General features: G+C 38.1%; 1 protein-coding gene across 2 annotated transcripts in view; it reads right to left on the bottom strand.

The window, feature by feature from the left end:
- Positions 1 to 14,853, bottom strand: part of BEGAIN (brain enriched guanylate kinase associated) — a 171,072-nt gene that overhangs the window by 100,661 nt on the left and 55,558 nt on the right. Inside the window, exon 3 of one of the 2 annotated variants that reach the window (XM_034418476.2) lies at positions 368 to 457. The exons of the other annotated variant lie outside the window; for it this stretch is intronic. Within the exon in view, the coding sequence (XP_034274367.1) occupies positions 368 to 457 (90 nt within the window). The remainder of the gene's footprint in view (positions 1 to 367; positions 458 to 14,853) is intronic. 2 annotated transcript variants of the gene reach the window in all.

Here is a 14,853-nt window from a genome sequence, read left to right as displayed (position 1 = left end):
TAGGTTGGCAGAAGCTGGGACAAGTAACGGGAGCTCACTCCGTTATGTGGCGCCAGGGATTCGAACCGCTGAACTGCCGACCTTCTGATCAACAAGCTCAGCGTCTTAGCCACTGAGACACCATGTCCCTTTTTCAGAAGTCATTACAGAACCTTTAAAAAAAACTATTTTGATTGTAAAAATAGTTAGACTATATGGCCATGAAACTGATGGTGCAGGTAAACAAATTGGGCTTATTTTCAAAATACTGTCTCCTTTATCAAAGCATTAAGAAAATGACTGGCAAGGGAGATAGGGAATGAAAGAAAAGCAATAGCAGAAAGTTATAAAAAAACATTAACTTCATAAAATATCACTCTTTAATTACCTGTCCCAGAGGCTAGGTGAAGATTTTGCGAGCCTGCCCTGGAGTATTCTAGGCTGCCATAGGCAGGTAGGCACCCAGGAATTTCGTACCCTGCAGCATGAATAAAGGATAAACCATGGCTAGGAATTTGTCAAAACAACATCTCTGTGATAACCTAACAAAAATCCTGCAAACAAGCAGCTAATGTATATAAACATATGTATTGAGCTAGTTAAAATTAGGTCCCTGAAAAATATTCAGTGTATGATGGACACGTCAACAAATCTTTTCAAACAACTACCGCTTCATAGGTCAACAAGCAGACAACTGGAAAGAAATTAAACTAAGCCTGAAACTGAGAACTAATGGATTATCACCTTCTAACTGAAGATCTTCCCACAAAGTGGATTCTACCATCAATCTAGCTAGTTAATTCTGTTGTCAAACAATGTCTCGGCTGTTTTTTCTTATTGTTCATCTGAAACTAGGAGCATTTGCTACAAGCCAAGAGTTCATCAAATAAGTCCTCTTGCTGCATTGGGTTTGCCCAATTTTTTGTGTTGCTTATTTGATCATTGTTGCTATTTTATCAACTTTTAAGGCCACTCAGAGTCATTCTGATTTGAGTGGCCTTGCAAATTGAATGAATTAAAATGAAACTGAATATATGCTTTGATGTCATGATGCAAGCTTTATTCCTTTTATACCGTTGTATTGATTGGCCTTGTGCAGATGCTCATGGCTAAAATTAATTGCACTGCACCTCTAGGTCTGCTCACTAGGCCAACCAAGTATTTGCCCTTTTTTATGTGAGTCCACTCCATTTGTCTACATCTGCCTTCCCCAGCTTAGCACTTTCAGAAAGTGTTTGATTAAAATGCCCAAAATCTATAATCTTTTCTACTGTATCTGCAAAACATCAGATTGTGGAAGAGTGGTGCGTATCATACAGTACTGAACACCTCATATGGGTCTTTAATTTTCAGTGCAGAAATGATGACTAAGCAAGTAAGAAACATAACTGTTTGAATCCACTCTTAAGATATGTTGCATGTGAGATTAAAATATATCAATTTGTATGCCTCCTGAAAAGAGTTTGTCATTAAGGTAAAGGTTCCCCTTGCACGTATGTACTAGTTGTTCCCAACTCTAGGGGCAGTGCTCATTTCCGTTTCAGAGCCAAAGAGCCAGCGCTGTCAGAAGACGTCTCCATGGTCATGTGGCCGGCATGACTAAATGCCAAAGGCATGCGGAACACTGTTACGTTCCCACCAAAGGTGGTCCCTATTTTTCTACTTGCATTTTTATGTGCTTTCAAACTGCTAGGTTGGCACAAGTTGGGACAAGTAACGAGAGCTCACCGTGCTAGGGATTCGAACCGCCCAATTGCCGACCTTTCTGATCGACAAGTTCAGCGGCTTAGTCTTAAAAAGGAAAGGATCATCTTAAAATTGCAACTTGGACATCCTAAAGCTATTATTTTACACCAAGTGTTTATGTTTTTTCCCCCAAGAGATCAAGTAACTTAATTGGATTCTGTGCATCAATCGGTAAATGTGGGAAAGGAAATGATATCTGGGTTCCTTTTTCCTCCCTTCGCAATTGTAACAATGTGTAAGGAGAGCTTCAAGACAGAGACATGAGTGGATCAAGACCACTGCTCCAAAGAAAGGCTGAGAGCATCTTAGTTTAAACTGGATCTGGACTTAGATTCTGCATCTCATAAATTGGGCACATCTGGCAGCAGAAGCAGAATGACATGTGAAGCATTGGAAATTTATTGGAGTGAACACAACTGGAACTAAACTTGAAGAAACAAGTATACAGACCATGATTAAGACACAGCTAAAGCAGATTGAGTGCCTGACCAAAGGACAACAGGTAAGCAGGCTAAGCAACAGGAACTGCCACGGAATAAGGCACAGCTGTGCAGCACTAGTTTCAGTCATTTTAATTTTAACTACCTATTTTGTGGAATTTCTTGTATTTCTGCTAAAATAAGCAGATGGCTTTTTAAAAAAAGAATATCTAGCACTCATGATGTTCCTTGGTTTGGGGAATGAAATGTCTGCAAGAAAACAACCAAGCTCAGAGAGCATCAAGGACCCCTCAAAAGAATATCTGCACAGAATAGGAAAATAGAGCCCAATATTTTTTAATGATTAATGTATCCTATTTCTTTTTATGTTTGACTTTTATATTCATGGCTCTGCAGCCCTTCCCCCACCCCCAATACTATGCATGATGCATAAAACAAATACCCTTCTATTACCACATGCCAGAATAAACCTGCCAGCACTGTCTTACAACAGAGGTAAAAACCACTGGAATATTTCCCAGGCACAATAGGTCTGTATAATTACAAACCACACTACCAATGTTTACTGAAATAAAGTGATATTTCCTCATGTTCATAACTAAGTAAGGCCTTGCTATGATGGCCTATAATCAGGTACGGGGTTGGCTTAAGACATTTTGTTGTCGGAAGTGAAAATCAAGATAGTGTCTTCCCTTAATTCCATTTACAAATTAAACTGAAATTCTTCAGTAAGAATGTAAATTTAGTTCTGGCAATGGAAGAAACAGGTTATGTGATTTTGGATAGCTTCTTAAACCTCACTGCTGCTGCCATCTTGTAGCATCTGCTGCCCAAGATTCATGTTGTGAAATGGTAGGGCTAGAACTGATTCCTGCCTTACTTCAGGCTCTACTGGCAAGTAAAGGATTCTACTTTCAGACCAAAATAGAAGGATATTCCCATACAGGGAAAGGAAATCCATTACAATGTGAATAGGAATGGGCATGCTTTAATTAATACACAGGTAAGCAGAACTGAACAAATGTTTTAAATAGAATATTAGTTAGTTAGTTAGTTAGTTAACTTTATTGTCATTGCACCTCATACAATGAAATTAAATGCCATCTTCAGCGTACATCATACATAAGAAAACTATAAAAATAAAACAAAAACACACATCCTTCACTTTCTATACAATTGAATTAAAAACCCCTGATACTGCATTAATATTACACTATACAGTAGAATTCAATATAGTTACTGCTCTCGGATAGAAGCTGTTTTTCAGCCTATTGGTCCTTGTTTTTATTGTCCTATACCATCTGCCAGATGGTTATAGTTCAAAAAAAAAAGGGTACCCAGGATGAAATGGATCTTTAAGAATGTTTTGAACTTTCTTAAGGCAGCGGGAGCTGTAAAGCTCTTCCAAGGAGGGGAGAGGGAAACCAATGATCTTCTGTTAACCCTCTGGAGCGCTGTCTTATCTGCCAGTGTGCAATTAGCAAACCATATACAAGTGCAGTAAGTTAAAATACTCTCTATAGTGCAGGGGTAGAAGGTCACCAGCAATTTTTCATTCAGTTGTTGTTTCCTGAGAAGTCTCAGGTAGTATAATCTCTGCTGGGTTCTTCTGGCCACTGCTGCAATGTGAGCACCCCAGATCAGGTCCTCTTTTATGATAACACCCAAAAACATAAAATGAACGTTGGCTCACCTGAACGTTCCTTTTTGGGGTGATGCAAAGCAATTCTTCATTGGGATATGCCCAACCTTTCTGGCTTGCGGGGGGGGGGGAGAAGGAGTTGTTTTATTTGAATGGCAGGCCCGCACACTTGCATACGCAGCTCAGAGGTGGGTTTCAGCAGGTTCTGACCAATTCTGGAGAACCGGTAGAGGAAATTTTGAGTAGTTCAGAGAACGGGTAGTAAAAATTCTGACTGGCCCCACTCCCATCTATTCTCCCAAATCCCAGCTGATCGGGAGGAAATGGGGATTTTGCAGTAACCTTCCCCTGGAGTGGGGAGGGAATGGAGATTTTACAGTATCCTTCCCCTGCCACGCCCAGCAAGCCACACCCACCAAGCTATGCCACCGCTCACACTAATTGACCTTCATGGTCAAACACAAGTGTCCACTGCTTGTGCAAGTGGAGCTGAGCATGCACCCCTCACACTTGCACAGCCCGATTCCAAATGGGCCACAGCCTGTTGGTGAGCCAGAGCCTGGGAATTGGGGACCCTGGGGTTAGGGTTTGCTTCACAACAGGCTGACTACCAACTTGTCAATTTTGGTACATACCCACATGTGATACTACTGTTGAGGATTTTCCTGTGACATACTTACTTTCTTACTCTTGACATAATAAATTAAAAATATGAATCATATCCTGCTGTCAGACTCAATGAAATTTTTTAAAGTCTTCAAAATCCACAATCAAATGCATAGCATAATTTTAAGCCCTGATTTTGATTGATAGCTAATATTTTCCTGCGTTCCTTCTTCATATGCTTTATGACATACATTGCTGGCAAGACTCACATAACTTCTCCTAAGACCTAAGTGAAGAAAAAAAATGTTTAAAAAATCTCCCCAAAGGGATTTAATAACTTCCTGTCAGAGATAATCAGTGTTCACTGTGGCTACATTAATCCAATTCAGAAATGTAAGGTTGAGAGATAATGAGCAATTATATGACTTATTTATTTGCCTCATATATTAGAAATATGAAAATGAAGCTAGTGACATTCCAAAATTACAGTGAAAACCTTTTTATCTTTGATAAAAGGAGGAAAGATTCTGACACATTCCAGTATTAATTCTTATCTGATGAAAGTGTTTTCATTGAAAAACCAACAGGAAATATAGCTATACTTTGATGAGCCCATTTTTTGCCTTTGTAAACACAGGCATCGATTCAATATATGCATCTATTCTTTTTAAAAAGACTATTTTTATTACTTTGTCTGATGTCTTTCCTGCCAGGGACAACAAAAAATGGTTTATTTCTATAGATAGCTCTGCCAACTGCAGGCTGGTGACCCCCAGGGGGAGGGCCTTCTCTGTGGGGGCACCTACCCTCTGGAATCAATTGCCTCCAGAGATAAGGAGAATCCAAGACCTCGGTGCCTTCCGCCGTGCCCTTAAAACCTTCCTTTTCCAGCAAGCCGGGCTGGCCTAATTTTTTTAAGTGTTTTTAAGTGTTTTGTTTATTGTTTTTAATTAATGGGGCCAAATTTATATATGTATATTTTAACTGTATTTTAATATTTGTATTTGTTGTTTTTACTTGGCTGTTCACCGCCCTGAGTCCTCAGGGAGAAGGGCGGTATACAAATTCAAAATAAAATAAAATAAAATAAATAAAAATATTAAAGAAAAGAAATAAGGAAGCTTTTTATTGTGCTGTGGTTGATAATGTAATTGATTTTGCTTTTTATTTTCATATTTCATATTTCATTACTAACTCTCTATAATATTTTAATATATACTATGGTGTAGATTAGAATTTTCCCAGTGCTTGGTAAAAGTAAAGGAAGTTTGAGAGCTGCATGAACCTTTGGCAGTCCCTCAGTTATGATAAAGATACAGATCGGGCCTTAGGCCATAACAGTCCTCCCCCCCACCACTTTATTTGGCTAGAAAGGCTGTGAGAAATTGCAGGACCACTGGCTTCTATCTGGGCTGAAAGGACTTCAGTTACCGGTCTCTATATCTTACAAAGTCAAAAGTTTATAACCTGAACAGGCCTGGGAAGAGGTTGGAACCTAACAATAACAAGTTGGAGCTAGGATGTGGAAGTCCAAGAATATGGAGTGAGGGCAAATATGGGGAGGCAGGAGGGTTTCAGATTGGACTGAACTTCTGGAGAGGATTTATTGTTTTTGTCAGCTAGTGTTACCAGCCCATCTTCAGGGCCCCACTGGCCAAATGCTTTGGCTACAGGAATAGATGAAATTCTATTTGCCTATGGGGATTTTCAGTCATCTAGGTCTTGGTTGTCCCAAAGGTATTTTTTCAAAAGGCAACTGGACTTTTTTGTTTTCCCTTGAAGACATTTCAGTCTTCTTCAGTTCTGACTGAATGGTGGGGAACAGAAGTATTTATATTCCTTGCAGTCATCTGGTTGTTAGCATTCTCTCTGAGAGTCGTTGAGGTCACCTGGGGGATTATCTGTGCCATTAGGGTTATCTAAATCAGAGTGCAAATGGGTGTGGAACTTTTATGGAACTGCTGAAAGAACTGTGTTCAGGTGACCCTGTGGGGTCTTTTGCCTCCGTGTCCTAAATTACTTCAACAACAAGGTGTAGTAGTTAGGGCAACAACCTAGAAACAAGGAGACACTAAGTTTTAGTCCCACTTTAGGCCCCTAGCTAGATTGGTGACCTTGAGCCAGTCACTTGCTCTCATCCCTAACAAGTACAATAGGCAATGGCAAACCTCTTCTGAAATCTTGCAAAGAAAACAACAGGGTCTTGTCCAGGCAGTCACCAAAAGTCAACACTGACTTGAAGGCACACACACAAAATAATAAAAACAAATTAACAACAATCTTCCTGCAGTTCTGGAAGATGAGAAGAAATTGAAGCAATCTAAGGCATCATTAAACATGCTTTAATCTCACTCAAAAATGCTAATTCATCTAATGTTTTATTAGTTTAAAATATTATTTTCACAGATTCAAACAGAGAGATGAAAATATTCATCAGCATTAAAAAAGCTTCTAATTATGACAACCAAGTTTTATTACTTATACTAATAAGAATTATAACAGTGAGCACATCAACAATTAATTAATATTTGAATCTTGCTTTCACTGTTCAAAAGCTTTCACATGTATAATCTTGTAAGAAAATCAGTAATCCTTTATCCCATAATGAAGCTGGCAATAGGTGGTGGGAGAGACACTGAGACATAGCAGCTTGCTAATGAGAATGCATGGAATACTTTGTCAAAAGGGTTGTTAAAATCAAGATACATTAGATCTATAATTCTCCCATAATTTAATAAAGTAGCTAATTCAATTAAAAAAATGAGATAAATTTAGGTGGCAAGCTTGATTTTTACAAATCCATCCTGATGCCTGATAGATGAATGTACTGTTTTCAAGGTGCTTACAAACAGATTGTTTTTCAATCTATTCTAGAATCTTCCTGGGTATTAATGAGAGGTTAATCAGATTTGTAGCTCCATGAATCCTTCTTTCTTTTGTTTTGTTTTTGGAGATGAGACATAGGACAAAATGTCTCATCTCCGAAAATAAAAATGTCTCATCTCCAGTCACCTGACTTTCATTCATTCTCCAGGGTTTCTAGAAGATGAAGGATTGAGATTTGGCCAATCCATCAATAAGATATTTCAGTACCCTATGAGGCATTATCTGGCCCTGGAGATTTAAACTTATTTAATTTCAATAAGTATTCCTTAACAATATATTGAATAATAAGCTTGGGATAAGGAGAGCAGTGGCTCACATAGTTAGGAGGCTGGATTAGCCTGCATTCAAAGCCCGGTGCCATGGTATGTAGGGATGAGCTCCCATCATTTGCTTCAGCTCCTGCTCATCTAGCAGTTCAAAAGCATGCAAACTTGAGTAGATAAATAGGTACCATTTTGGTGGCCTAATTAACAGGGTCATGAAAAGAGCCCCCAACTGGGTGTACTCTGGGCAATGGTGATGTCATCCGTTCACCATGGAAGCACCTCAGATATGGACTGGAAAAATGCAGATGAACCACAGGTGGCAGTACACAGAGGTATGAAAATAATATACCGTAGATATTTTGAATTTTGTTAACCTCAGTGCTTCTGGCCTGGAAATAGCAGTAGCTCAAGATAGTGTCCTAGTCCCACCTGGTCCTCACAATTGCTCAGAAGTTTTAATGAAGACTCAGTCAATTAGGTATTGAGTAGATATGATGTTCTTTTGTTGCCTTTTAACATTTTGTCATATTCTTTGAGAAACTGGCACATCTATTTCTTTTCTGCCTTTTATTTTGAACATATCTGAAAAAGATCTTTTCATTCACTAATCCCAATTTATTCTAAACTTTATGTCTTCTGACATCATCTTTACAATTATGGGCTACCTTATGTACTCTTCCTTGATCTTTTTGTTTTCTATTTGCAGCCTTCATTATTTTTAGTGTGCAATTTGTACAATCACATTGGACTCTTTTAGCTGTCTTTACTTTACTCGCTGGAATTCTTTATGACTGTACTTTTAGTATCTCCCAACATCATAATCTCCTTTTCCTAACTGCTTCTCCCACCATGGAGGTTTATTTATCATTACTCTATGTTTCAAACCACTTATAGCTAATTTGATCCTATGTACCAAACATAGGAAAATGAGCATTTGCCTGTTGGAGAGTCAGGGTTATACAATGTTCAAGCAATTAACATCTCTGCTGTTAAAAAGAGTTTTTGAAATACACTAGTTGTAAAAAATCTCTAAAATAATTTAGGGCTCCAATAGAAAAAAAATATTAGTATCTCAGGGTTGATGATGTTACGTAATTTGGTAATGAAATGTCTGCAAGAAAACAACTAAGCTCAGACAGCACCAAAGACCTCACAATATTAGAGCTATCAGATATGGACTGCAAAAATACAGAGGAACCACAGGTTTCAGCACAGAGATATAAAAATAATAATTTACAGTAGACATTTCAAATTTTGTTGCTCAAATTGACTAGCCTAATAAATACCTAATAAATAGCTAAATAGCTAATAATAGCCTAATAAATAAATAACAAAATTAGACTACCCTAATAAATAGCTAATATGAAATCCCTTTGTCTTCCTAAAACAGGCTAAATTTCTAGAAAACATTCCCTCCCAGATCCCATTGTCATCTTAAGTAAACATAAGATACTTCACCTGCTTCCTACACCAATGTCTCTTTAAGTACCCCAACTAGCAAAAAGTCTGGTTATAGGCCAATCAGCTGTTAACGGTCTTAACCATTAGACAACAATCAAAAGTGGGTGGGGATTATGGCTGACATCACATGAATAAGCAGGAAAGCTTGTTGATGGATTTTATAATAAAGCAAGTGCAGTGCTTAGGTATTGTTATAGCTCAGCCTACATAACTTGATATATTCCAAATATATTGTTCTTCTACATGCGTATCATATATCATCACATTTCAACAGACATCAGTAATACTTTAAAGGCATTCAACACTCTCTTTTCTATGTCAGATGCTTAACCTTAAATGTTAATAGATAACTTGTTCTACAATATCCTCCCCCAAGCACGAGTTGAAATTATGTGCAGTGATTACACTGCATATAATACTAATATAATGCTAATTATTCCTTTTGCAATTACTGTACATGCGACATTTTCTGGAATGCAGGTAGATAACAATACAAAGTTGATGGTTCAGATCCAATATTTAGGAGCTGCCAAATTGTTCCTGGGGAATAACTGTAGTATGGGCATGGATTGCCTACTCTTCTCTAGATAATATATTGCAAGAGAAAAAAATTGAACTGGTTATGTCAAGGACATTCTGATTGATTGTGCCCAACAATTGAAGACCCAAGCAAATAAATTAATACAATGATCCCAAATGGAAAGATTATTTTTAAAATCAATAAAGTATTATTAAAAAAAAAAAGATTATTTGGTCAGAACAGAGGTGTCAAACTTGTGTCGTCACGGCATCATCACGTGACTTTTTCCCCTTTCGCTAAACCGGGCATCGGCATGGCCAGTGCGTGACGCATCTGGCCCATGGGCCGCAAGTTTGACATCCCTGGGTCAGAAAATAGCATTGTCTTATTCTTGACAGCAATAATGGCTTATGAGGAAATTAAATGGAATACATCAATATATCAAAACACATTTTGCAGATAAATCTGGTGAAGGCTTTAGAATTTAAATATTACTAAACAATGTTCAGAGTTATTGTTTTAATTTCTAAAAATATAGAAGAGCTTTAAAAATGTACCAGGTGTGAGCAATCACTGTATAATTATTCCATTCTGAGATGCTTGAATTATCTTTACTCTCATTCTTTAAACTATCGTCAAACATGTCTCTGTTTCACAATTTTTTTAAAAAAAAATCTGTATATCCAGATGAGACTTCATGCCACCTGGGTGGCTCTCATCATGTGTTCGTTGATTCTTTCTTTTCAAGCTTATAGAAAGCTCTGCAGTAAGAGGGAAAGTCTCAATGCATTTAAAATTTAGTGGGCAGGGAAGCTTTAGTCTGTATTTTTTTTTAAAAAAACTTAAAATGACTGCCTTAATGTGAAACTCACATCTAAATGTATGTAACTGTCACACAAGGATGGGCCAGCTTTTCTCATGTGCTAGGAAGCTCTTTGAAAGATGGGAACAATTAAAAGCTGGTTCACTGCAATCTGAAGAAAAGTTGACAGTTCTGAAGGTTAGGATTGCATGAGAAAGAAACAATGGCTTATCCATTTACTGACGGCAAGATATTTCAAACTGGCTTCTGAATGGGCTATTACGGAGCTGAGATCACCTTATTTGGCATGATGGATTATCTTTGCATAGGGTTCAATACAAGGAACGTATTGAACTTTTATTATTGTTCCTTTTTGGCCCTTCAGCAACTTTCTATATCAAGTGTGCTCTCCTTCTGGACTATGTGAATGATGCAGTTATTCCTATGTCAGATTGATATCGGAAGGTGCCAGCTGGAGACAGCTGCTCCTGGAATTGGGAGCTATTACATAGTGTTATATAGTATCCCTTAGGCTCCATTCTATCTCCTAGTTTTCAATATCTAAATGAAATGCTGGGGGATATTGCTGGGAAATTTAAAGCTATATATGCTATCAATAGACTGATGACTTCCAAATCTATAATATCGGCAAGCAATGGCGTGCCTGCCTGCAGTTGGTAATGAATAAATTAAACCTGAATTGAGGCGAGATAGATATGCCTCATCATGTTCAGGTTACAATTCCAGAGAATTTACAGTATCCTTCCCCTGGAATGGGGAGGGAATGGAGATTTTACAGTATCCTTCCCCTGCCACACCCACCAAGCCACACCCACCAAGTCACACCACGCCCACCAAGCCACGCCCACAGAACTGGTAATAAAAAAAAATGAATCCCACCACTAATGTGTATGTATACACTTAACAGGTTAATTAACAAAGTTGAACTTCAGTGGCGTGTGTGTGTGTACTACAGCTCATTTCCTCAGATTACTCAAAAAAGGTGCTACCATGCTCTTCATATTTGTCTACCATAAAGTAACAGGGCTGTCCTCCAACAATGTTTGTTATTTCTAAGAAAGTATAATCTCATTCAGAATAAGGAAATCTATCAATCTCCATTCCCTCCCCACTCCAGGGGAAGGTTACTGCAAAATCCCCATTTCCTCCCAATCAGCTGGGACTTTGGGAGGCAGAGAATAGATGGGGGCGGGGCCAATCAGAATTTTTACTACCGGTTCTCCGATCTACTCAAAATTTCTGCTACCAGTTCTCCAGAACTGGTCAGAACCTGCTGAAACCCACCTCTGATACACTTGTGTGTGTGTGTTTGTGTGGTGTGTATTAGATGTATCACAGGTCAACTGGTTACATATAAATACAGAAGCTTATAAATCTTAGACCTATTCACAAGAGGAGAAAGCTATTATTGTTGTAACATATTTGTCAGGCATCAAGCTAAAAAACAGGAAACTATGAGTTCTTGTCAGCCTAGAAGTCAGCTGGATAACAATAGCCAATTATTTTCTCTCAGCCCTAAAAAGGAGGGAATGTCAAACCACTTCTGAAAAACCTGGCCAAGAAAATTACAGGGACTTGCTCAGGTAGTCTCTGGGAATTGGACAACATTGAACAGAAGAAAAAAAAAAGTGGTAGGAGGGGAGTAAATCTACTTTCTCCATGCACATTAATTTATTTATAGCATGCACAATTAGAGGTTTATTATAATGGGTAATTGCTAAGGGCAAAGAAATATAGACAAAATTGGTCTATTCCTTGCATGAAAGAAATTTGCTCTTGTAAATTTCTTTGTTTTCAGATGGCTTCCACACCTAATATCACAACCCACCAATATAATACACCTTCTTCAGGATATTCCTCTGACTCTTTAGAATAGACTCCGGTATAGTGCAAAGATTTTGGGTTGGGGTTGGGGGAAGAGTATGCGATGGATGAAAAGGAACTTTGCCTAATTTTTATTTCTATTAGAATGGTCGCTTATATTACATCCACCAAAAAAAAAAAAAAGACAAAAGAAATTACTAATCTCTATAATATTTGCACGTTATGGAAGAATTCCAATTTGGAAATAATTACCATAATAGAAATTCCATGCAGCTCACTAGAGTGAGGAAAATTGGGACTTGGGTGGTCACATGGCTGCTGTTTTATAACTGCTAACGACCATCTGGCAACCCTGAGGTTTTTCTTCTCCATTTTTACAATTTTGTATAGAAAACATCCAGACCTCAGACACCTTCAAAGAGAGAACTATCCTCTAAAGTAGGAATCACATTGCATTCTTTTATTTATTTATTTATTGGTTCGATTTATATGCCGCCCTTCTCTGGAGACTCAGGGCGGCTTACAATGCGTTAAGCAATAGCCTTCATACTTTTGTATATAGCTGGCTTGGTAGGGCTTTCGGGCCCCCCTAAGCAGTGTTCTTTTTTATACCAAGTCAGCTTATTGCCCCCACAATCCGGGTCCTCATTTTACCTACCTCGAAAGGATGGAAGGCTGAGTCAACCTTGAGCCTGGTGAGATTTGAACTTGCAGTAATTGCAGGCAGCTGGTGTTACTTAACAGCACTTTAGTCTGCTGCGCCACCAAGGCTCTTTTGATATGATCGTCAATCACTGCCCAAACCATCTTGACAAACAAAATGGAGAATAAAATTTTTAAAAATGGTAACAAAAAGTAGTTTTCCTTTACCTTTTAATATTGGTTTATGGTTCTTTCTTACATGTATTTTTTAAAAAGCAGCAAATGTGCTGCAAAATTCTTCCTCGGTTGGTATCAGGTTGCTTTCTGTAGTTTAGCATATGTTTTCCTCTCAGAGAGCTTGATGGAAATGGAAGATGTAAACCCATAGGATTCAGAACAGGCTGATGCCTTGTTCTGATTGTGTAAACAATGAGCAGATGACTTTACTTCTTTGGTGAAAAAATATGCAGTGAAGTTGCCTATCCCCTGTTCATTCAGATCTGACAAATTAAATGGATGACCATTCAATTCCTAAATATACAAAGCATTGCAGAGCGATGCTGATAGATGAGGAACAAGACTGTCCTGAAACAAAAGGCTTCAGTGTGGAATTCTCATTCTTCCAGCCCTGACATTCCACTAACACTCTCATTCTATTGGCCCTTTCTCAGCCACTTTTGATTCTCTAAATAGGCACATGCTGGAAATGCAGAAAAAATTATTCCTGCTATCTATAAATAGTCCTGGAAAAACTCCAATGGGAACTACTTCCAGTCAATATGGCCAATACTCAGTGGATACACACACACACACACACGTCTGTCTGTCTGTCTGTCTGTCTGTGTACATACATACACACACACATACACATACTGTATACAGACACACACACATTTAAAGTTTCTGAAAACAAGCAGAAAATACCTTGTTACATAGGGCAGAAGCATGAAATTAATGTAAACAGTTCTAATTGGAGGGCTTGGACTAGAAGAGCATCAAGGTCCCTTCCAACTTTATTTTGCTAATTCTTTCTACCTTTTAAATGGGAAGAATCATTAAGAAGAATGCATCAACCAAATAAAATTAAAACATCAATAAAATGTAGGATATTAGAGGAGACGTTTCCTTCTGTGCTTTAGTGAAGTACCCAGCAGTTCCTGTTTTTTTTGAACAAAAAGCAACTCAATGCACAAAAGGCCAAAGGTGATTTCCTTTGTCCAGTGTCTCCACTGCATAGACTTTATCTATGTTGAATTTAGTGCTGAAATTTCACCAGGCTCAAATTATCATATTTTTGGATGTATTCTGGCTCTCTCAATAAGTATATACTGCTGGGAAGGTGGAACAAAAGAGAAGAACAGAAGAATCAGCATCAAGGTGGATTGGTTTAATTGCAATGGCAATGTTGGAAGGTCTGAAGGGCCAGGCTGCAGATAGAGCATTCCCCAGGGAAGATTTATCTGTGTGACCTCTAAGAGCAGACATTCACTTGATGGCACAAAATCCACCCATCTATCCCTTGGCATATTAATCCAGATTGTATGAATATACTGTGGAAAAGTTAGCGCCTCTTCAATGAGTAAGAATGAAACTAAAAGGTTTATCAGGGAGAAGGAAAAAGAGAAAGGAACAAATGCATAGGCTTTTATTAAATGTAGCTCCAACAGCATCCACACCTAACTAAGTAAGATCATTGTGAAACATCATCAACAATCTTTTGTTAGCAAACCATGATAAAGCTACATGCTGATGCTAATCCAAGGTTGTATGGTGTTCAGCTGATAGCTCTTAGCTTTTTCATTGTTTCCCAATAGCTGGCAGACATATGTAGCACTTGAGGGAAATTGTCCTCTGCTTCTGACAAGACAGATGTAATATCTATGCTCCTCTAACGTGCCCCTTAAGTGTATTAGAAACATGTAAAAGCTAAAGAAACTAAATGATCCAAGCTCAAATACCTATTCCAGAGAATAGGCTATGAATGCAGATGAATAATAGAAACTGTATCATTTGCCATA

Source organism: Pantherophis guttatus, chromosome 1, assembly GCF_059756535.1.
Source record: "Pantherophis guttatus breed Tessera chromosome 1, ASM5975653v1, whole genome shotgun sequence".
NCBI classification, from domain to species: domain Eukaryota; kingdom Metazoa; phylum Chordata; class Lepidosauria; order Squamata; family Colubridae; genus Pantherophis; species Pantherophis guttatus.
This window is presented reverse-complemented; position numbering and strand designations above follow the sequence as displayed.